This window comes from Sceloporus undulatus, chromosome 4 (genome assembly GCF_019175285.1).
Source record: "Sceloporus undulatus isolate JIND9_A2432 ecotype Alabama chromosome 4, SceUnd_v1.1, whole genome shotgun sequence".
Taxonomy (NCBI): Eukaryota; Metazoa; Chordata; class Lepidosauria; order Squamata; family Phrynosomatidae; genus Sceloporus; species Sceloporus undulatus.
This window is the reverse complement of record NC_056525.1, coordinates 214526356-214549549: the sequence shown is the minus strand read 5'-3', so window position 1 is coordinate 214549549 and position 23194 is coordinate 214526356. Positions and strand designations below refer to the sequence as shown.

At 42.9% G+C, this 23194-nt stretch overlaps 1 protein-coding gene across 4 annotated transcripts in view; it reads right to left on the bottom strand.

Moving 5' to 3' along the window:
- Positions 1-22114, bottom strand: part of WWP1 (WW domain containing E3 ubiquitin protein ligase 1) — a 73883-nt gene extending 51769 nt beyond the window's left edge. For 2 of the 4 annotated variants that reach the window (XM_042462938.1, XM_042462939.1), the window contains exons 1-3: positions 12506-12532; positions 11191-11265; positions 6331-6421 (exon numbers count right to left, since the gene is read on the bottom strand). In XM_042462938.1, coding sequence (XP_042318872.1) covers positions 6331-6421; positions 11191-11265; positions 12506-12517 — 178 coding nt within the window. In that variant the 5' untranslated portion in view covers positions 12518-12532. Of the gene's footprint in view, positions 1-6330; positions 6422-11190; positions 11266-12505; positions 12533-14169; positions 14189-21830 lie in introns of those variants that run through there. The other 2 variants (XM_042462940.1, XM_042462941.1) reach the window with 2 other exon arrangements.
- Between the last annotated feature and the right edge of the window lie 1080 nt (positions 22115-23194).

Below are 23194 nucleotides of genomic sequence, written 5' to 3'. Positions count from 1 at the left end.
GAGAACACCCAAGCTGCAGGGCTTGAGATTTCAGGGAGAATGTAACCCTCCCCAGCATAGGCAGAGTCCCTATTCTTTGATCTGCCTCTTGATTCTGTTTTTTCTGGATTGATTTTCAATTTTCAGTCGGCCCTTCTTATACATGGATTTTTTATACAGAGATTCAAGCATCCACGGTTTGAAAAATGTTCAAAAAAACTATAAATTTCAAATATCAAACCTTGATTTTCCAATTTTTATAAAGGACATCATTTTACTATGTCATTATATTTAATGGAACTTGAGCATCCACAGATCTTGGAACCAAACACCAACGTATAACAAGGGTCCACTGTATTTGCCCTCATCCAGTCCATTACTGACCATTACATTGGTTCAGTACTAGGTCAGCATCTCTGGAATCACATAGGCAGGAGAGAGTTGAGTATCAGCACTATGCTGGTGCCATCAAATCCCAAAACTCTGGATGATCTCTCCTAGCATTTGATGTTAAAGAGCACAGCAGACAAAATGGGTGGGTGGTACACCAACAGAATCTCACACATTCTAGTCCACCAGACTGGTGAGGGAAATAGAATCCTGATGGACCACTGCAACTCTGCCCTTCCACTCCCCACCTCAACCACAGGCCACACCTGCTGCTGTACAGAAAATCCAGATGGACAAAGATGGGAGAGGATTACAATCCTCACTCAACCATTCCAGCTTCATCTAGCCAGTTCTTTGTAATATAAACCAGGTTAGCATGTTCATCCAGGACCAAGTCCTGGACCAATGATGTTTTTCCATTCACCGACCTGGCATTCTACATAGAAAAAAATAGGGCTAGGTTTCTACAACACACACACAAAAAAGAAGGCCAACGTGTTTCAGCAAACCTTTTAATCAAAATTAACAATACGCACATGTGAAATTAATCAACTAGGTTTGTGGTGGCAATCCTATGGCACATGTGCCCTCTCTGGCACATGAAGCCATTTTGGAGGGCACATGGAGAGATGGGAGGGGGGAGAGGAGGAATGGGCGCACACCTGTTCCTTTCTTCCCTCCGCCATCCATGCCTTTAGCTGTCTCTGGGGAAGTCCCACCCATGGAAGTCCCGCCCCCAGAGGGCAGAAGTCCCACCCCCAGAAGTCCCATGAGACCTCACTCTCCAGACATTCTGCCTCCAGCACTGGGTAACATGCAGTGCCAGAACACCTTTGAGTTTGTGCATTCAGTCCCTAAAAGGTTCACCATCACTGAACTGAGGTACTGGAACTAGTTGCACCTTGATATAGTCTGGGTGCCATATAACTACAAAGGCTCTTTACCTTGTTGACACATAATATACCTCTACGGAAGAGACTCCATGAACAAATTCAAGCTACAGGCAAGTTGATATAGGAAGAAATGTGCCTGCCAATATTTAGGTACAATGTGGAACACTGAATGTGAGCACCAGTAACTTGAACTGGGCTCAGTTGTGAACATGCAGCTCTTTCAGAATTGGTGCAATGATTCTGCCAGCTATATTGGTTACAGTTCTGGCTCTCATACTAGAGTTGAAGCTTTCAGATCCTCTTCAAGGTCAATCCAATATATAACACAATACAGTAATCCAATCAGTAAGTTAGGAACCACTGAAACCCTGAACAGATTCTGGGCCAGAACAGATTGGCAGGAAGGGGCAGCTTCAAGCTGCCTCCTCTGAAACATTTTGGGACTGTGGCCAACACATGCCACTATCACGAAGGCGCCCTCTGCTGCTGACCCAAATAGGAGCAAAAAAGATCGGTTTCTATTTGGGCCGGTTTGCAGCCACCTTAGGTGGCCCCGGTGCAACTTCTGGGTGTTCTGGCAGAGTGCGGCATAAAAAAAGCCACATCCCCGGAGTGGCCTGAAGCTGCTCCCATCTGATTGGCTGGATGTCTTCCAGGCCTCCTGGGGGTGTGCGGCGTCAAAATCACCATGCCCCCAAGCCACCCAGAAGCCAACCTTTGTGGATGGTCTGTTCCAGCCCATAGTTAGCAAACCCGCTGAAAAAAAAAGACATTCTTGGCCGCTGCAGCCATCTCAACCTCATGAGCCTGTGTTGGATGGACCCAGGTGATGCAGTTACTTTTTCACAGACAGTACAATTCTATCTTGGAAAAACTACGTACCCAGCCACTTTCTACATTTATTTTAAGACGAGGGTTGTTAACTTGTGCTTCACAGTTCCCTAGAATGGGCTTAATTGACAGGCTTTAGGAAGTCTATGAAATGGCCCAAAAAACCCCTGAAAAATTCTATTACCTTCTGGTTAATTTGGTAACTGTATAAAAGTGCACTTTTCTGAGAAGAGGGCCCATAATTCCCATTGAACTATCAAAGCGGGTCATGGCCCTCAAACTATTTAAGAATTACTGCTTTAAGGGTTATATATCCTTCCCAGGTCTACAGTGCACCCTTTTTTTTTACACGGGGGAGCCATTCTGGACCCCCTCCCCCGCATTAAAAAAAATGTGCATGCTCAAGCCCCACTGAAAATAATGGGGCTCATGCATGGCGTGGTGGCGCAGCAGCACAAACGCACCACAGATGCACGCCCCATTATTCTTAATGGGGCGCATCGTCCCTTGCACCCCATGGGCTCCCTAGCGGCTTTCAGCGTATGCTGAATGCCGCGTATGACGCAGGCGCACTGTACTTACATGGTAAAAACTAAAGCAAATGATTCATTATCAACATATATAAATAAATGATGAATAATTCACCTAAAACCAACAATAAAGCCACAGTGATGACTTAGTTACAAATGCATAACTAAGTAATATCTTCTGCTCCAACTCCCAAACTCTACCCCAAATTAATTAGGTAAAAACAGCCAAGTCTTTGGTGAAAACCACCATATAAATTACATAATAGGACAACCACACAAATTTCTTCTAACTTATTGATTTATTTTTACTACTAGCAAATTAATATACAGTCAAAACCAAAATGACATATTCAGAAAATACATACAGAAAATAAAGAAACAAAGAAGAAAAAGAAAGAGAAATAAAAAAAGGAAAAAACACAAACTAAAGAACAGTACGGCTCTGGCCCCTCAATTTTACCTTTAATGAAAAGAAAAACAAAGGAGATAGGGGGAAATATGTTATTCTACCATTACAGATCCAACTAAACAAACTTACTAGACCTACTAATAACCAAAACTGCAGATTATTTTATTTATCGTTAAGACTTCTTATTGCTCAAAAAGTTCATAACGGTTTCCAGTCTTACAAAAAATCTTCTAAAGGTTTATCCTTTAGAATCCAAATTAATGTAGCAATTTGGGTTAATTCAGCACCCTTAACAATCCATTCTTCCATTGTCCGTGCTTCAGTCCATTTCCAAGTTGATCACACAAATTTCTAATAAGAGGGGGTTCCATAACGGAGGTACCATCAAAAATGTCATGTCTCACAAACCTGCCAGCTTTCTGGACTTTGCCAACAGACCTCGGAATAGGGCCTCAGAGAATGATCTTAGCAGACAAACAGGTTTCTCTTTTAAAGTAATTTAGGACATTAAAGGTAACAACGTCTGAACTGGACCATAAGTATACTAACAGCTACTGCTGTCATTACATAATCAGTGTTCTATTTTCTAATCATTTTCTAGTCTTGTGGAAACAAGGAACTGGCTACTTACAGTCTCTACCACATGAAAGTTCTGAACCATATTCAGAGACAAACTCACATAGAGAATTTTATAGTCTGGATGTAACTAAACACAAATCTAGGCTACCAATAGCTTCTAGTCATGATGTAGTATTACCTCTAATATCAGAGGCTGCTGGGGAACTCAGATGGAAGGTTACTATTGTGCTGTCGGTTCTGCTTGTGGGTTTCCCAAAGCAATCAGGTTGGCAACTGTGTGAACAGAACACAGGACTAAATCAGCAACTACCTGTTTTCTCCAGATGGGTCAGAGCTCATGCATCAGTCAAAGTTGATAAAACACACACCTTACCATCCATGTCACCTGCTCCTGTTGTGACAGTTGTGTGCAACAGCTGCATACCTTTTTCTTTCATGAGACTGCAATTCCATACAATGGTTATGATCCACGACCCAGATCAGCTGGCCCTGCCCACTCATCTGAATTAAGATTTAGCTCCATCATTTGTCCATCTCCAAAGTGCCCCCAAACACCTATTCAAGATTTTCATCATCTCTCTTAGACTAGTAAGTAGATACAGTATATGATCATCATACTGGTGACATTTTAGCCCAAATGTTCTTGTGGTTTCTTCAGTTTCATGTAGATGTTTTTTTTAAAAAACACATAAAAATTGGACAGATCTTAAAACACCACACAAGCTAAAGAGCACAGATAAGTGTCTCTCACACCACCTTCTGTGTCTCTCATCCAGAAGAAATGAATGTAACATAATGCCCCCTAGTTCTATATAAGGTAAACAATCCAGAAGAAATCATGATTGGTAGCAAAGAAAGCAGCTGAGAAGTCCAGGCGAACTAAAAGAGTTGCATTATCTCCTCGACCTTCTGGCACAAGTCATCCACTATGGCAGTTTTACCTGCTGCCTTACAGATATATTGGACTGCAACCTGGATATGAATTGCAGATCAACAAATCTGGAGAGCCTGAGGTTATACAAAGCTGCACACCATGAATTTGGAAATTAAGGTTCAAAGCCAGACTAAACTAGATACAGATAATCTGCACCCCAAAACTATCTGAAGATGAGAAATCTCCAGTATTTCAGTTAAGAATAGCACATGAGATGGTAGAACCCACAGTATATTCAACAGCTTTATATGGAACAGACTGCTTTTAAATAAAGGATAATTACTATTGCTTTATGATTAAATACAGTGGGCCCTTGTTATACGCTGGGGTTTGGTTCCAAGATCCCCCGTGTATAACAAAATCCGTGTATGCTCAAGTCCCATTAAATATAATGACATAGCAAAATGATGTCCCTTATAAAAATGGAAAATCAAGGTTTGATATTTGAAATTTATACTTTTTTTGAACATTTTCAAACTGTGTATGCTTGAATCCGTGTATAAGAAGGGCCGACTGTACCAGGAATGACAGTGGATGGAAATGTTTGTGTATTTGTGAACATCCTACTAGTTATTGACATGTCTTCTTTATTTCAAAAGCAGAACAACTGGAATTCGTTTTATTGAAGGTTTAGAAGTATAATACCAAATAGGAACATTGTTCCTATGTAAAAATTGCAACACAGACAATTTTTTGAAAAAATCCTCAGTCTAACATGTTTGCACTGTTGTGTTTTCATGTTTTTTTAAATCACCATTTGTTTGTTCTTTGGGCAATAGTTCTGAATTATTTTAGTCACAGATGTGGGGGCAGAGAGCTGTCTTCAGCTCAAGGAATACACTCACATAGGTAAAATTTCATGCAAATCATAAATATAACCAATTCACATACATCCCACTCAACCAAATCTATGCACCTAAATTAACACATAAATGTCACCCATTGTCTTTCAGTAAATTCTCCTTTCTGTCCCATGTTGTCACCACACAGTACGTGACTTCCCTGCTTCATATCTCATCACCTACTTCTCCTGCCTCTCCCATAGCAGCTCACAGCTTATGCTGGGAAACTTTTCAGAAACAGGGAGAATGGGGCTAGAAAGGCACAAAACTAAGTCAGCAAGGGAGAAGAGATGATAGGGTCTGAGAAGCTGAAAATCCTGTCAAGATTCTAAGAGAACTTCTGAAGCATAAAAATATATAAGCTGGAGGGAAGGTGAACAGCACAGATTTCAGTTCCTAAAAAGCTGAACGTTCTCTGCACTGCAACATTTTGATGCAAGTTCTACTTGTTTACTACTGCTAGACAGTGTATCCAAAAAAGAAATAAAAAATACATGTTTTTAAATGCTGAAAAACATGCATCTATAGCACTGTTTAAGTTTACATGATTTTCTAAACACAGACCATACATAATTAAAAAAACAACCAATGAGAAATTCAAAAAGAGCAATTCTCAGAGACCACAGCCATTCTAGATTATTAGGATACCTACAAAACTAGTATTCCTTCACATTTTTTTCTTTACTCATCATGACAAACATGTGTACAGACTCAGAAACACACTTTACTAAGTATGTGATATAACTATGTTCCATTTAATATAACTGGTATAGAGAATGTACTGCAATCCAGAAAGGCTGAATGATTGGTTTAGCATCATTTACCTTGAAGCAATTTCAACTCACTGCTGATAACTAAAAGTTAAAGGTAAATATAATCTATTTTCATTCATCAAAAGCAAGGAAAAATGATTAAGTGCATAATTGGACTGATTTTTACTTACTAGTTACTTGCATTTGTAGTCTTCCATTATAGTTATTACTGCTTCCAGACCGTGGAGATGCTGTGGCCATATCAACGACGGCAACTTCAGCCTATTTTTTTTAAAAAAATGAAAGATATGACTACATACACCCACATATACACTTGTTTCAGTAGAATCATAGAATCGTAAAGTTGGAAGAGACCGGAAGGGCCATCCAGTCAAACACTCTGCCATGCAGGAAATCTCAATCAAAGCATCCCCGACAGATGGCCATCCACCCTCTGTTTAAAGAGCTCCAAAGAAGGAGAGTCCACCACACTCTGAGGGAGTATATGTTCCACTGTCGAACAGCCCTTACTGTCAAGAAGTTCCTCCTAATGTTGAGGGAGAAGCTCCTTTCCTGTAGCTTGCATCCATTGTTCCAGGTCGTGTTCTCTGGAGCAGCAGAAAACAAGCTTGCTCCCTCCTCAATATGACATCCCTTCAAATACTTAAACAGGGCTATCATACCACCTCTTAACCTTCTTTTCTCCAGGCTAAACATCCCCAGCTCACTAAGTTGTTCTTCTTGGGCCATGGTTTCCAGACCCTTCACCATTTTAGTCACCCTCCTTTGGACACACTCAAGTTTCTCAATGTTCTTTTTGAATTGTGGTGACCAGAACTGGCCTGACCAAAGCAAAATACAGTGGCACTATTACTTCTCTTGATCCAGGCACTATATTTTTATTGATGCAGCCTAAAATTGCATTGGCCTTTTTAGCTGCCGCCTCACACTGTTGACTCATGTTCAACTTGTGGTCTACTTGGACTCCCAGATCCCTTTCACATGTAGTCTCGTTCAGCCAGGTGTCCCCCCCCAACCTATATCTGTGCATTTCATTTTTCCGCCCTAAGTGCAATATCTTACATTACTCCATGTTGAATTTCATTTTGTTAGCTTTGGCCCAGCTTTCTAGTCTATTCAGGTCATTTTGAATTTTGATCCTGTCCTCTGGAGTACTAGCTATTCCTTCTAATTTGGTGTCATCTGCAAATTTGATAAGTATGCCCCCAATTCTGTCATCCAGGTCATTGATAAAAATGTTGAATAACACTGGCCCCAGGACAGAGCCCTGCAGGACCCCACTGGTCACTTTTCTCCAGGATGCATAGGAGCCATTGTTGAGCACCCTTTGGGTTCAGCCAGTAAACCAATTACAAATCCATTGTCTAGCCCACATTTTACAAGCTTGTTTGCAAGAATGTCATGGGAAACCTTGTCAAAGGCCTTACGGAAATCAAGATATACTATATCCACAGCATTCCCTTCATCTACCAAGCCAGTAATTTTATCAAAGAAAGAGATCAGATTTGTCTGGTATGACTTGTTTCTCTGAAACCCATGTTGACTTTCTGTAATTATGGAATTGCCATGTAGATGTTCACAGACTCTCTGTTTAATGATCTGCTCTAGAATCTTTCCTGGTATTGATGTCAGACTAACTGGACGATAATTGTTGGGAGCCTCTTTTTTCCCCTTTTTGAAGATGGGGACAATGTTTGCCCTCCTCCAGTCTGCTGGGACTTCTCCTGTTCTCCAGGAGTTTTCAGAGATTATTGCCAATGGCTCCGATATTACATTTGCCAGTTCTTTTAATACCCTTGGATGTAGTTCATCTGGTCCTGGAGACTTAAATTCATTTAGATTAACAAGATATTCCTGTACAGTACTATCTCTTTAGTTATTCTGTGCTGAAATTCCCCTATTCTGTCCTCTGCTCCATTATCCTCAGGTTGAGCACACTTTTTCTTTCTGAGAAGACTGAGGCAAAGAAGGTGTTGAGTAATTCTGCCTTTTCTCTGTCACCTATTAGCAGTTTGCCATCTTCTCCACGTAGTGGCCCTACCATTTCCTTCTTCCTTTTGCTGCGGATATATCCAAAAAAGCCCTTTTTATTGTTTTTTAACCTCTCTAGCAAGCCAGAGTTCATTCTGTGCTTTAGCTTGTCTGTCTGTGCTTTAGCTTGTCTGACTTTACCCGTACACATGCCTGCTATTTCTTTTAATTTCTTTTTCGTGATTTCTTATACATGTTCCGTTTTGAACTTAGCTCGGTTGAAAGTTCCTTAATCATCCATCCTGGTTTCTTGAGACACCTCCCATTTTTCTTTCTCACTGGAACTGTTTGAGATTGTGCCTTCAGTATCTCCCTTTTGAGAAACTCCCATCCGTCCTGACCTCCCTTCCCTTTTAGTATTTCTGACCACGGGATCACCCTCAATACTTCTCTAAGTTTACTGAAATCCGCTCTCCTAAAGTCTAGAACGCGTGTTTGACTATGCCTGGCTTCTCCTTTCCATTGTATAACAAACTCCAGGAGAACATGGTCACTTCCACCTAATGATCCCACCACTTGCACCCCATTAACCAAGTCTTCCTTGTTGGTTAGGATCAGATCTAAAATAGCTGACCACCTTGTTGCCTCTTCCACCTTTTTGAAAATGAAATTGTCTTCGAGGCAAGTGAGGAATTTGCTTGAGCTTCAGGATTTTGCTGAGTTTGACTTCCAGCAGATATCAGGATAGATGAAGTCACCCATCACTACTACCTCTCTCCTTTCTGAGTGTATAGTCATCTGTTCTAGAAAGGCATCATCCAATTCTTCCATCTGACTTGGGGGTCTGTAGTGGACTCCCACCACAACATCCTTATTGTTTCCCTCCCCTTTAATTTTTATCCAGATGCTCTCAATCTGGCTGCCAGTATTGACGTCCTGGATCTCTTCACTGGTTTAAATATCTCTGACATATACAATAAGCATTTAGTACATGACTTTAAAGTCATATAGCAAATTTACTACATTTTCAAAGCTAGCCTTTCAAACCTATTCAAAAGATCAACAACCCTTCCCCCCCACCCCTCGCATAATCTACTAACCCAGGGGTAGGCAACCTGCGGCCCGCGGGCCGGATGCGGCCCGGCAAGGCCTTGGGATCGGCCCCCGCCCAGTCCTGCTGCCAGTTGCTGCCAGAGCTTTTGGCCTCTCGTGTGAGGGCGTGGGGCCTTTGGCCTATCAGGAGGAGGCGGGCAAGGGGGGCAAGCGGCAGGCAAGGGGGGCAATTGTCTATAGAAGCCTCCAAAACATGCATTTATATTAACATTTTTTTAAAAATCAACAATTTTTTTTGCGTCTCCTCCATTTTTTTAAAAAAAAGTGTCCTTCATTTGAAAATTTTGTCCTACAGTTGTCCCGGTTTATTTATTTAATTAATTTTAAAAAAAGTTATTTAATTATTTATTTTTTGGCTTCGGCCCCCCAGTTGTCTGAGGGACAGCAACCCGGCCCCCAGCTCAAAAAGGTTGCCTACCCCTGCACTAACCCATCAATGTATGTGGCTACATTTAGCTAAATAACAGGAACAGATCTATATCCACATTTACTGACAATCCAGCTAATTTCTCAGGACTTACTCCGCCATGCCCCCACAACTATACTCTTCATCCCTAGTTTCTGTGTGCCCTTGTATTTATACTCGCTATACACCTACATGTCCTGTGCTCTCTCACATTCTTGGGGGGGGGAGGAGATAAAGACATCTTCAACCATTTCTTATTCTTTTACTGCCAAATGTAAGCTGGTCTAGTAATATCTTCAGAAAGCCTGCTTGTGCAATCAAGATTTTTTAAAGTCTATATGGCCAGGGTAAATTACATGTTTTGCATACAGAAAGTTTCAGGCTCAACTCCCCGATCTCCAGGGGAAAAAATCTCAGAGCTTTCTGAGAACCTGAACAGTTGCTGCCATCCAGAGTTCAATACTGAGTTAGCTAGATCATAATTTGACTTGAAACAGGTCAGCTTCATATGTCAATTACTAGAACATAATTAGATATAAACAACAGGTGCAGGAATTCCCATTATTCAATAGTCCAAATCTGAAAGTTTTACTCAGCTTGCTTCAGTTCAGAATGAACTTCACAACTAAGAATTTTAGTTAAGTTAAGATCAGGAGAAAACAACTAAGGTTTCATTATTCCAAATGACTACTTAATTTTCTAGGGTGGTAAGGTAAGCATAATTACTAGAGTGTAAGCCGTGCCCTAGAGAGCCAGTGTGGTGCAGTAGTTTGAGTGCTGGACTGACTCTGGAGACCAGGGTTCAGATCCCCGCTTGGCCATGAAAAACCACTGAGTGGCCTTGGGCAAGTCACAATCTCTCAGCTTCAAAGAATGGCAATAGCAAACCCTCTCTGAAGAAACTGGCCAAGAAAACCCTGTGATAGGATCTCCATAAGTAAAAAAACAACTTGAAGGCACACAATAACAGCAATTACAATCATATTGGTGATACCTGACCTCCAAACTGCAGAAAACCTATCCCTGTCACCTTAGGGTCGTCACAGGTTGATACAACTTGAAAGCAAACAACATACACACAACACACACAAGCACTACCCTACCCTACCCAATTTAGTGAGACTTACTCCTATCACCATGGCCATATTTATCTTTATCTGCCTTTTTGCCAGAACTTATTTTTAAGACAGCTGACAAAAATTAAAATAAATTTAACACATAAAAACACACTGGTCTACTTCCACAGATGCTTAGAATCTAAGAAAGTAGGCCCTACCGCATTTCGAACCCTACCTGTCCAAACGACACATGTGGCTGAAATGTGAGAGAAATAGACTCAAAACACACACTGGGGCTTAACATTGGGGGGGAAAAAACCCCAAAACAAAACAAAACCCTGGCTTGATCCAGTTAATGCCAGAAAGAGCAATCTATTGCACCAGTATGTAGACAATATCCCAGTGCAGAGATGGGGGAAGGGGCTGGTGAGTCACTAGCACCACTGGCACCATTACTGACAATAGTTTTTTTTGTAACCCACCCATGAACCGATGGCACAAGCACACGAGTGGTCAGCTGCATCATCAACCCATTGCACCATTGACCCATTACACACCTATTAACAAACACATCAGGTCACCAACAATATAATGTATTTAATAAGTACAGTAACAAACTGGCACATACAACAGGGGGATATAGTGGTAATGGGAAGAAAGGAGGCATGTACCGTGGGGGGGGGGGGGGGAGTGGGGGAGTTCCATGATTATGCTGCACCAATGTGCTACTGAGCATACTGATGCCTGCATGAGCAGTTGATTGCTCATGTGATCTGTTGGCCAGTTGCACAGCCCATCATATGGGCAGGATGAAGGAGGCGACTGGAAACTGCTGGCAGAGTATACATGCATGCATGCATGTGTGTATGTGTCTGTGTGTTTGTAGCAGCACAGAAAAAATAATGGTGCTGCGAGGTATGTAGCCACAAATGCTCTATTTTGGCAGGTCAGTCCTCACAGAGGGATGGGAGCGATACAGACTGTGTGTCAGTTGTCGGCCCACTGTGGGAGCTGGTGGTACTGTCAACACATTCTCCCATCAATCAGAAAACCCCAAGAGTAGCCAGGTTTTCCCCTCTGTCTGTTGAGGCGCCAAGTCTACAAACGTTTACAAAAGTCTACAAACTGCAAGCTAGACAGCAGGCTTGGGAAGATACCAGAGCAAAATTAGAGCAGGTTTAGTCATATCTGTGATAAATTTCTCAGTTATTATTCTGGTGGTTTAAGCAGCCTAGGATGAAGTGATTAGAGTTAGTTTCTTCCTGGGAACTAAAGGGGTGCAGTGGTGCACCAAATGACCCTCCAGAACTTAAACTACAGTTTAAACTACAGTTAGCATATCTCGTAACTATTATCCACAGCAAATGTTTCCATCCAGACATGGTTTGATTTGCTTTTTTGACGAGAATGATAGCTGAGAAATTTATCACAGATATGACTAGACTTGTTTTCATTTTGCCCTTCCAATATTGACCTGGTGTCTTCCTAAGCCTGCTGAGTAGCCTGCTCTCCAATGTTGACCTTCTCCAGTTGCTCAGACATATACTATAAAAAGACTACGCTAAATCTAACCAAGAAGATCTATCCCAAATAGTCATATTCATCTGACCCTAAATAAACTAGGTCATTAGGATTAAAACAGGTCATTAGAAATCTTTTGTTAGTGCAATTATACAGAGTGTATGAAGTTATGGTAAAGGGAAGATAACGACAGGACTACAAAACAGAGAAATAGAAGAAATTAGATCTCAAATTAATAATTTAAAGTATTAGCAAAAGTTATGCACATCTTAATACCATGACAAGCATTATTTAGCAAGGGTGAATCAATCAGTGAATCAATCAGTGACAAACAGTTGGCACTAATAAATGCTGTTCGTAAGAGCTGTTCGACAGTGGAACAAACTCCCTCGGAGTGTAGTGGAGTCTCCTTCCTTGGAGGTCTTTAAGCAGAGGCTGGATGGCCATCTGTCGGGGATGCTTTGATTTGGATTGCCTGCATGGCAGGGGGTTGGACTGGATGGTCCTTGCGGTCTCTTCCAACTCTACGATTCTATGATTCTAAATGCAAAAAGTGAAGAAGGTCATTTTGATTTTGAACTCCCTATCACAAGCCTTCTAACTGGAAACATCAACATTTAGCATGTTAACACACTAAGTGTAAATACACTAACACTATGAAGAATATACTAACCAGAAATCTGAAGTTAGAAATGGCATGCTCCAGTCTAAGGGAACACGTTGGCTGTGAAGTGCTATCTGGGAAGGGGTTTAACAAGGGGATAATGATATTATTCTCTAGAAATAATGGAACAACTTGAAATGTTGGTCTTTTAAGTGTAGCAAGTAATTTTACATTTGTTTTGAGGTGTCATCTAGAGGAATTTGGGGGCAATTTTGTATTTTAAGTATATTTTTATGCAATTTTAAAAATAAATATACAGTGGTACCCCGGGTTACGAAAATAATCCGTTCCGCGGCGCCCTTCGTAACCCGAAATCTTTCGCAAGCCGAAAATGCCATAGGCGCTAGCGCTGGAAGCCGCAATTTGGTGCGAAAAAGCGCCGAAAAGCACCAAAAAAATTTTTCGTAAGCCGAAAAAAAAACATAACCCGGAACAGTTTTTTCCTATGGAATTTTTTCGTATCCCGGAAATTTCGTAACGCGGTGCTTTCGTATCCCGGGGTACCACTGTAATGTGTAAAGTGTTCCTTTCTAAATGACAACTATGATCTATTTTTTAAAAAAAAATAGCAAGTAGACTCATCCTTCCATATTTGCAGCTTTATTATTTGCAGCTTTGATTATTCACGGATTTGATTAGTATGTTCTCTCTAGGAATATCTAGATCCTCCAGTGCAACTCTATGGTCAACTTTAACTAAAAGTTGCACTGAAAGACCTAGAGATTCCTAGATAGAATACTCTACTAGGCATTTGTAACTCCTCCAGAGCAGTTCTATGATCAGTGTCTGTTGGATGTTAACCACAGAGTTGCACTGGAGGACCTAGACATTTCTAGAGAGGTCTCCTCTCAGGTAAAACATGGTATTTTTGTTATTTGCAGTTTTTCCATATTCACAGGGGTCTTGTGCCCCTAACCCTAATGAATATGGAGGGACAAGTGTAATCAATTATTTTTTCCTGCCTAGATAACTTAAAGGCACCAGATCTCATCCAACGCTGGAAGCTAAACAGCATCAGCTCTGCTTTGGATTTTGACCACTATGGAATACAGGTGCTGCAGGCTGTAGTTCAGAAGAAGAAACTGGAAAAAACACCTCTGAGTATTTCATCGATAACAAAACCCTATGAAAATCATGGGGTTGCCAAGAGCTTTAAAAGCACATTTTGTTGTTATTTGTTTGCAGTTGTTTCCAAAACACATACACACACACACAATTATTTTTGGAGAAAAAAAACTCCCAGTTCTGACAAAAATGCAGACCTAATCCATAGTACCTGCGTCAGGATATTTGTTCTCTTTTATTCCAGATTTCAATTAGTGATTCAGGGCATCGAAATATCCGGTTTGATTCTAAAGAACAGGTACGTGGCCAAGGGATATATTCCATTCTTGGATGATAGTCTCTAGAAACCAAAAAATGAAAAATCCATTGCTCCCTGTCCTATTCTCTGGAGCAGCAGAAAACAAGCTTGCTCCATCCTCAATATGACACCCTTACAAATACTTAAACAGGGCTATTATATCAGCTCTTAACCGTCTCTTCTCCAGGCTAAAGATACCCAGCTCCCTAAGTCTCTGCTTATACAACATGGTTTCCAGACCCTACACCATTTTGGTCACCCTCCTCTGGACACACTCCAGCTTGTCAACATCCCTTTTGAATTGTGGTGCCCAAAACTGGGCACAGTATTCTAGGTGAGGCCTGACCAAAGTAGAATAGAGTAGAACTATTACTTCTCTTTGTATTATCTCCAAATAAAGGGTTAACAAAATTGGCTAAAGTGGTAGTATGCTTCTTAGTCCCTCTAGGAACAGCTAGAGTCTTAGAGTAACCTTTTAGTAGAATCCAAAAAAGGTGAAGCAGCATTATTTCACCAGGGGCCCACACGATTAAGGCTACAAGAAGCTTCAAATGATTCACCAGGTTTCAGCAGGAGAAGATGGCATAATGGGTCCCCTATACTGGCTCTGCTGCAATACTTTGCCTTTTTCCTGCTCAACTATAACCTGGCAGCTGCCATTCCATCAGGCTGCTGCAGGAGAGAGATGTTGCTTTTATGGATCTGCAATCTACTCTGGGACCCTTTCCAGCTAAACAGCAGAGTATAAATGCTCTAAATAAACAGGCAAACAAGCAGAGTCACTCCATCAGCTCTGTTAGGAAACCAACCCATTTAGGCTCTTCTTCTCCCTGCATTATTCCTATCTCAGCTGTTCCTTATAAGAACTTTTCGGAACTGGTGCTCAAGTTTATCATCTTTCTTCTTCCCTCCTCACCAATTCTCCCTTGTGATGTTTCTTTTAGATTCTAAGCACGGCAAGAATCAAGAATTTGGCTTAATTGTATGATTGAAATGCACTGAATACATAAAACAGTTTAGATATTGGAGGCATTGTGCAGCCAGTTGTGCTTTAAGATGTTTATATAAATATATTTCCTGCAAAATATATATTATCTTTATATTTAGATTGTGTCTAGGTTTTTCAAAATTTAAAAGGAACAAATCACCATGTAAGAAGTACCATAATATTCACTTCACCTGTAAACTCAGTGATGGAATCATGTGACTCTCCAGGAGCTGTTGGACTGCAATGCTCAAGCCGGAATAATCAACGGTGAGCAATCTTAGGAGTTACAATCCAACATCATCTGTAAGATAACGACTTACAGGCAGCCAAATCTCGCTAACTATTTCCCCTTATTTAACAGTTTCAGATAACCCTCTTGGTCAGTGCTAATCAAAGCAATGGTCTGCGGACTGGTGCTGGTCTCCAAGCCATTTGCTACTGGTCCTAGGAAAGCTTTGAGGAAAGAAAGGAACAATTGTATCCAAGAGTCACGAATACGATACTGGTCCTTGGCTCACTCACCAAAAAAAGTCAATCATCCACATCAGACAGCTCAAGAACCAATGTTCTAGGTCTCTTGTTCTCTAACCTGAGAATTTCCTAATTTCTATTCAGAACAGCAAAATAAATCCTGATCCTCTGTGTGTGTGTGTGGTGATAAGTGAAAATAAGTCTCACCAAACCTAAAACCAATCTAAGACTGTTGTAAAACAAAGAATTTTGGTTGGCCCATATGCAGGAATAATCAGTTACAGTACTATTGCAGAACACTGGTCTCAACTGGCCAGGACTCAAAAATAGGACATACTCTGACTTTAGTCCAGTGAGGCAAAGGGAGGAAATGGGGGGAGCCTTCAGTCCAAGTATTAGTGTGCAAGAAAGACAAGAGGAACCAGCAGCCTTTAGGGCCATGGGGGACATGAAACCTCTTTTCAGAATCCCTTAAAACCACAGTGCAGTCTCAATTATAATTTTGTGTGGTGGTGTCTCCTGCTCTTTGCCTGCCCATACAAATTCATTCCCTTAGCTGCATCTTTCACTGGTGGTGGCAGGGGCAGTTGGGAAACTTGCGAGGCTTGGGTGCAGGACGTCACTTCTAAAGTTTGGAATGGCACCATTTAGGAACAAGCTGACTAACTGGAGGAAAGAGTTAGAGTATGTGGCTGTCAGGGAGACGTGGAGGCAAAATGGAGCTTTCAGATTTGGAACTCTAATTAAACAATGGCGGGGTACAGACCGCCGCTTTGCGGCGGTCTGCTGCCGCCGCCAGTAGGTCCGCGGGGGAGCCGGAGCCTTCAGACGGCCCGACTCCCGCACGGACCGAAAAAAGAAGCTCCAAAATGGAGCTTCTTTTTTCGTCGCGTTTGCGACGTAGCGAGGCGCCAGGGGCGCGCTCGCTACGTCAGCAGCGGCGCGACGCGTACGGACGCTAAGCGTCCGATACGCAAAGATGGCGCCGGCCGTGTAGAAGGGCCGGCGCCATCTTGTACGGACGGAGTCCGTACTAGGCCATGGGGCGTCTAAAAGAGACGCCCCTTTTTTAAAATGGGACGTCCTCTGGACGTCCCAAATGGCGGTGCAGAAAGCACCTTTGTGAGCTTTGCTGGGACTTGGCTGTCAGGTTAGAACTGCTCCGCTGCTCCTGGTTTTTTCTTTCATTGCAACAGTAATAGCATTTACATTTCAATACCACTTAATAATGAAATCAGCAGAACTCAGCTGTTAGTGGTTTATAATCTGTAGGCCAATTGCCCTCAACAAGATAAGTACTCATTTTACTGACTTACGGTGAGTCAACCTTGGGGCCCTGGGATTGAACTCACAACCTTGTGGCTGCAGTACTGGCATTTAACCACTGTGCCATCAGGCTCCTTCCATTGGACAGGCTGAGAAAAGAGGTAACAAAAGAAACAATGTTTGTATGTGTATGGGTGAACACTTAAAGCTGTGTGGGAAAGACATGTCTCTGGTGATGCAGAGAGAGGAGTGTCTGAAGTTGATTCTTGGAAAGAGTCCTTCACCTTAGAGTGGTTCCTGTAGTTAAATCTCTCCCTTTCCCCATCCATGCCAGTCTCCAGTCCCAAGCTTGTGGCCTCTTGATAACTCCGCCTACAGGCACACTGGCTGAGCCCATCCCAGTGAAAAAGAATTGAATTTCCTTCCTCACCAGGGAGAAGCTTCTTCCTTTGTACAGGTCACCTTGAGAGCAGAAACCGAGCAGCTGGCTGAGCAGCAACAGAAAGGCCTCTTGTCCACACTAGCCTTTGCTGGAGGAGTGGCATGGTCGAGAGGCTTCTCAGCTGCAGGTCTGCCAGCTGCTTTGGTTGCTTGCATCCAAGGTGACTAAGTGCAAAGAAAGCATTTACCAAGATTGGTTGTTCTGAATCTGCAGTAGAACAATAGACCCAATATGAAAAAATAGTAATTGCCCTAGATGAAAGGGAGCAGTAGCAATAAAAGGTTTGGGGACCACTGGTCTAAAACAAAATATGGCTTAGCCCATAAGGTCCAGGGACATTCTTAAAATGCAAAATATAACAAGCATGCTAAAACTAGTTATGTGTTGGGTGAATGAGAATCCCCTATCTTTCTATCTATCGGATTCCCAGTGATTGGGCAGTATATAAATAAATCCTATTATTATTATGTGACACTCAAGGCATAAAATACCTTGAGGTTCATATTGAAAGATGGGAAATTAAAACATTCAGTTAATATACAGGCTGAGTACCCCTTATCTAAAATGTCTGGGACCAGAAGTGCTTCATATTTTCAGATTTTTTTTCCGGATCTTGGAATACCTGTATTTGCATACACATAATACACAACCTGTGTGCAGAAAACTGAGCAGGCTTGGATTCAGAGGCAGAAGGAGTGAAGATCAGGAGAAGGAACACTAACAACCTAAGATATGCAGATGACAGAATACTACTGGCAGAAACCAACAAAGACCTGGAGCAATTACTTAAGAAGGTCGAGGAGAAATGTGCCAAGGTAGGCTTAAAGCTGAACATCAATAAAACAAAAATAATGGCCAAGGAAGAGCTACAAGAGTTCACCCTAGATAATGAGAAAATTGAAATAATCAAAGTTCCCATATCTTGGTTCAAACATTAATCAGAATGCAGACTGAAGTCAAGAAATTAGAAGGAGGTTAAGATTAGGAAAGTCAGCCAAGAAAGAAATGGATAGGAGCCTAAAGAGATAACTCTGAACACTAAAGTGAGGATCATACAAGCCACTGTATTTCCCATCACCATGTATGAATGTGAGAGGTGGGCAGTAAAGAAAGCCAACAGAAAGAAAATAAATTCTTTTGAGATGTAATGCTGGAGAAGAGTGCTGAGGATACCATGGGCAGCCAAGAAGACAAACAAATGGGTGCTTGAACAGATCAAGCCCGAACTATCCCTGGAAGCCAGGATGACTAAATTGAGGTTGTTGTATTTTGACCACATTAAGAGAAGACATGATGTGAAATTGAAAAAACAAGCAAACAAAAAACAATGCCAGGTAAGGCAGAAGGAAGCAGAAACACAGGGAGGCTAGATGAAAGGACTCAGTCAGAGACGCTATAGGCCTAAACCCACAGGATCTGAGTAGAGCAGTTGAAGATAGTGGTTCTTGGAGATGGTTCATTCACTGGGTCGTCATGAGTCGAGGTTGACTCAAGGGCAGTTAGCAACAATACACAACACAAGTAGTGTAGTATGTACTGTATTTGCTAGGCTGGACAGAGACATAGCTGGATAGATTGTTGTTGTGTGCCTCAAATCATTTGAGGACCTGTGAAATGGCATGAATCCAAACACAGCGCTCAACACGAATCCATGCCTCACATCATTTCATAGATACTCGCATCACTCTCCAGCCTTGCATCTTATTCATTTCCTACTTGTTTTGTGGATGAGATGCGAGGCTAGAGAGGATATGAGAGACAGGTCCAAAACACAGTGCAGGAATAATCCAGTTTGAGACTACTATAACTGCCCCTGGCTCAATGGTAGGGAATTCTGGGAACTGTAGCTCTCTGCGACATTTGAATTTCTCTGTCAGAGAGCTCTGATGCCACAATAAACTACAACTCCCCAGGTTCGCTAGCACTGAGCCAGGGCAGTTATATCGGTCTCCAACTGGATCATTTCTGCAGTGTCCTGGGCCACAGACTAGCAGGAGCACTGAATCCATCACCCTGAAGGTGGAAGTGAGTGGCTGGTAGCAAAATATTTTGCTTTTTGGAGGTTTGGGGATTTCTGGATTAGGGATCCTCAACCTGTATTTATATTAGAGCTTTAAACATTTAACTGCGCACACTGGCTCAATGAACCAAGGAGATTTGCAAACAAGTATTACATGAATACTAAATGTTCAATAACTGCCACTCCACTTGAGCGCTCTACATTTCAAGAGAATCCCAGTTTCATAACCCTTCAAAAGAACTTGTCACACTTACACCACAGTAAGACTCAGCACTGAAGTATGGGAAAGCCTTTATGATCTGGGCCCTTCCTTGTTCTCATCAAGTTTCAGATGAGCCTCATTAATTGCATAACAGCATCTTTAACATACTTTTAACTCTACACTCGTCCCTCCATATTTCCAGCTTTGATTATTCACAGATTTGATTAATATGTTCTCTCTAGGAATATCTAGGTCCTCCAGTGCAACTCTATGGTCAACTCTAACTAAAAGTCACACTGAAAGACCTAGATATTTCTAGAGAGAATACTCTGCTAGGCATTTGTAGCTCCTCCAGCTCAGTTCTATGGTCAGGTTCTGTCGGACGTTGACCATAGAGTTGCACTAGAGGACCTAGAGACTCCTAGAGAGGTCTCCTCTCAGGTAAAAACATGGTGTTCTTGTTATTTGCGTTTTTTCCCATATTCACGGGGGTCTTGTGTCCCTAACCCTAGCGAATATGGAGGGACAAGTGTACATCATATATTCACTCACTCAAAATTAAGTCCTCCTCAACTCAGGGCAACTTCCACCTCAACAAGGATAGGCTTCCTGCCAGGAATTGCCTCTTTTCAGATATATGAGGGAAGAAAGGCATAGCCTGGTAACATACACACTCAACCCACCCAGGCCTTTTACACCCTTTGCAATACTCTGGTAGGAACACCCTCTTTCTGCACTGGTTGTTGCTGTTGCGTGCCTTCAAGTTACTTTCCCAACAAGTATAGAAAAAGGGTGTGTGTGGACACACACACACATACACACACCACTGTCCTATGTCTTCAAGTCATTTCTGACTTACTGAGACCCTAAGGCAAACCTATCATGGGGTTTTCTGAGCAAGATTTGGTGGGTGGGTTGCCATAGCCTTGACCTGAGGCTGAGAGAGTGTGACTTGCCCAAGGTCACCCAATGGGTTTTATGGCCTGGTCTCCAGAGTCATAGGGCCCAAACAGACAGGCCAAAATAAAGCTGCTTTGGGTCACTTTGGAGGTATGCTGTTTAAATGATGCATGCGTCCTAAGAGGCCAGAAGCCATGCCAAAGCCATGCTCCGTTCCTAAGGACTGAGCACAGCTTTGGCGCAGCTTCTGGCCTCTTATGATGCGTGCATCATTTAAACAGCATACCTCCAAAGTGACCCGAAGAGTTTGGGCCCATAGTCCACAAGGGGGAGGGGGCAGGCAATTTATGCAGCCTTTTGGGACCTAAATTCCTAAGCGAGGCCCGAAACACACTGCAGAAATAATCCAGTTTGAGACTGTTTTAACTGCCCTGGCTGAGTGCTTGGGAATCATGGGGGACTGTCGTTTATTGTGGCACCAGAGTCACAACAACAGATAACAGTAATAACAACAGAGAAGGCTAAGTGACTCACAGAACTATAGTTCTCCAATTTGGAGGAGGATAAGCTGCCAAGGGAAGCATCATCATTATCATCACCATTTCTTCATATTCCACCTTTCTCCAGCAACAGAAGCTTTCAGAGAAGCGTTCCCAGGCATTGCGTGGCTATTATTTGCTATTTGGCGTTTTTAATTTGTTGCCTGCTTTACTTTATTGTACCCTTCCCTCTATTGCTATGTATTTTATATGTATTATCCTCTTATTTCTTAGATTGTACTCCACGGGCAGGTTTACTCTTATCTATTTTATTGTTTTCACGTAGAGCGCTGGGTAAATCTGCAGCGCTATATAAATAAAGCATAATAATAATAACAATAACAATAGGTGCAAAGCACACTGCAGAAATAATAACAATAACAACCCAGTTTGAGCCTGCTTTAACCGCCCTGGCTGAGTGCTAGGGTCATTCCTGGGAGCGAGAGCCCTTTGAGACATTTATCCTCCTGTCAGAGAGCTCTGGAGCCACAATAGACTACAATTCCCAGGATTCCCTGGAGCCAGGGCAGCTCAAGCGCTCCCGACCTGGAGCATTCCTAAGGGCTCTCAAACCCTCCCCAGCCCAGTCGTAGGCGGCGGCAGCAGCTCTCCACAAACGCTCCCAGGGGGGCAACAATCCTCCTCCCCTTCCCCTCAACAGACAACCTCCGCCTTCTTCTTCGTCAGGCCAAGAGCCTGTTTATCTCTCTTGCTGGCTGGCCCTTTTCCTTTCCCTCTGCGCTTACCGTGGCTCCGAGCCCAGCTGTTTAGGGGTTGTATAGTAAGGGGCTGCTTGCCCTTGCCGAGGAGGAGGAGGAGGAGGAGAAGGGCGGTCCCCCTTCAGCCTTCGGCTCCGCTCCCAACCGCCGGCAGTGCTGCCGCCGTCGACGCCGCCCCAGCGCAGCAAAATGATGCCATCTCACGGAGGAGGAGGAGGAGGAGAAGAAGGAGCGACTCTCCTCCGAGAGAAGAGCTCGCGCCCCTCCGCGCCGGCGCTCCTTGGCCACTGGCCCGAGCGAGGGAGCGCGCACGTACCCCTACGTATTACGCAAGCACGTATTACGCAAGAGAGCGCGCACGCACTCTCCCCTAACCGTCCCAACTGGCCGAACGCGGCCGCGCATGCGCACTATTGCCCCCCTCCCCGGCAAGGAAGGCAGTGAGGACTAGGCGGAAATGGATTGATTGAGAGACGGAGAGAGAGCGCACAGTGGTCTCTTCATTTCAGGGGCGATGGCGAAGGACACGCCCACTTCCGCCCGCCGTGAATGTAGTAAAAAAAAGACAATGAAAAAGAGAACACAACACTGTTCGTTTTACCTGAGAGAAGGCCTCTCTAGGAATCTCCAGGTCCTCCAGCGCAACTCTATGGCCAACATGATCTGCCAAAAATGGATCACAGCATCTGTGCTGCTGGAGGAAATGCCCAAAGAAGTGTTTTCTCTAGGAAGTTCTAGAGCACAACTCTATGGTCGACTTCCAGCAGAATTTTGCCAGATTCCTAGGGAGAATGTACTAATGAAAGCCGCAAATGTGGAGGGCTGACTGTAGTTGGGTTCCCAGCCCTCGGTCCGCGCTTAAGAGAGGTCCCTGGGCTGAACACCAGTGTCTCTAAAAGTGAGGGGCAGAGGAGGTCCTGGAGAAAATGACCAGCTGGCATGCAAACACATAAGTCCAAGACACGCTGCAGGGGTTGTATATATAGCCCCTAAGTAGGGTTGCCATAATTCTGGACCTCCAAACTGGGACAAATGTAGGACAAAATTTTCAAATGTAGGACACATTTTGTAAAAATGGAGGACACACAAAAAAAATGATGCTTTTTTTAAAAAAGGTTAATATAAATGCATGTTTCTTAGGCATGATCAAAATGGAGGACATTTTGGCATTGTTCCTAGACAGATGGCAGAAATGTACTTCCCTTTCTGGCTAACCTTCCTTCCCCATCCCAAACAGCATATTTGGGCATTGAAGAGGAGGAAGAGTGGAAAAGGCAGAGGAGGAGGAAGAGGAGAAGAAGAAGAGGAGGAGGAGAAGAAGAGATGGAGAAGAAGAGGAGGAGAAAGAAGATGAAGAAGAGGAGGAAAGGGAGGAAGAAGGAAGAGGAAGA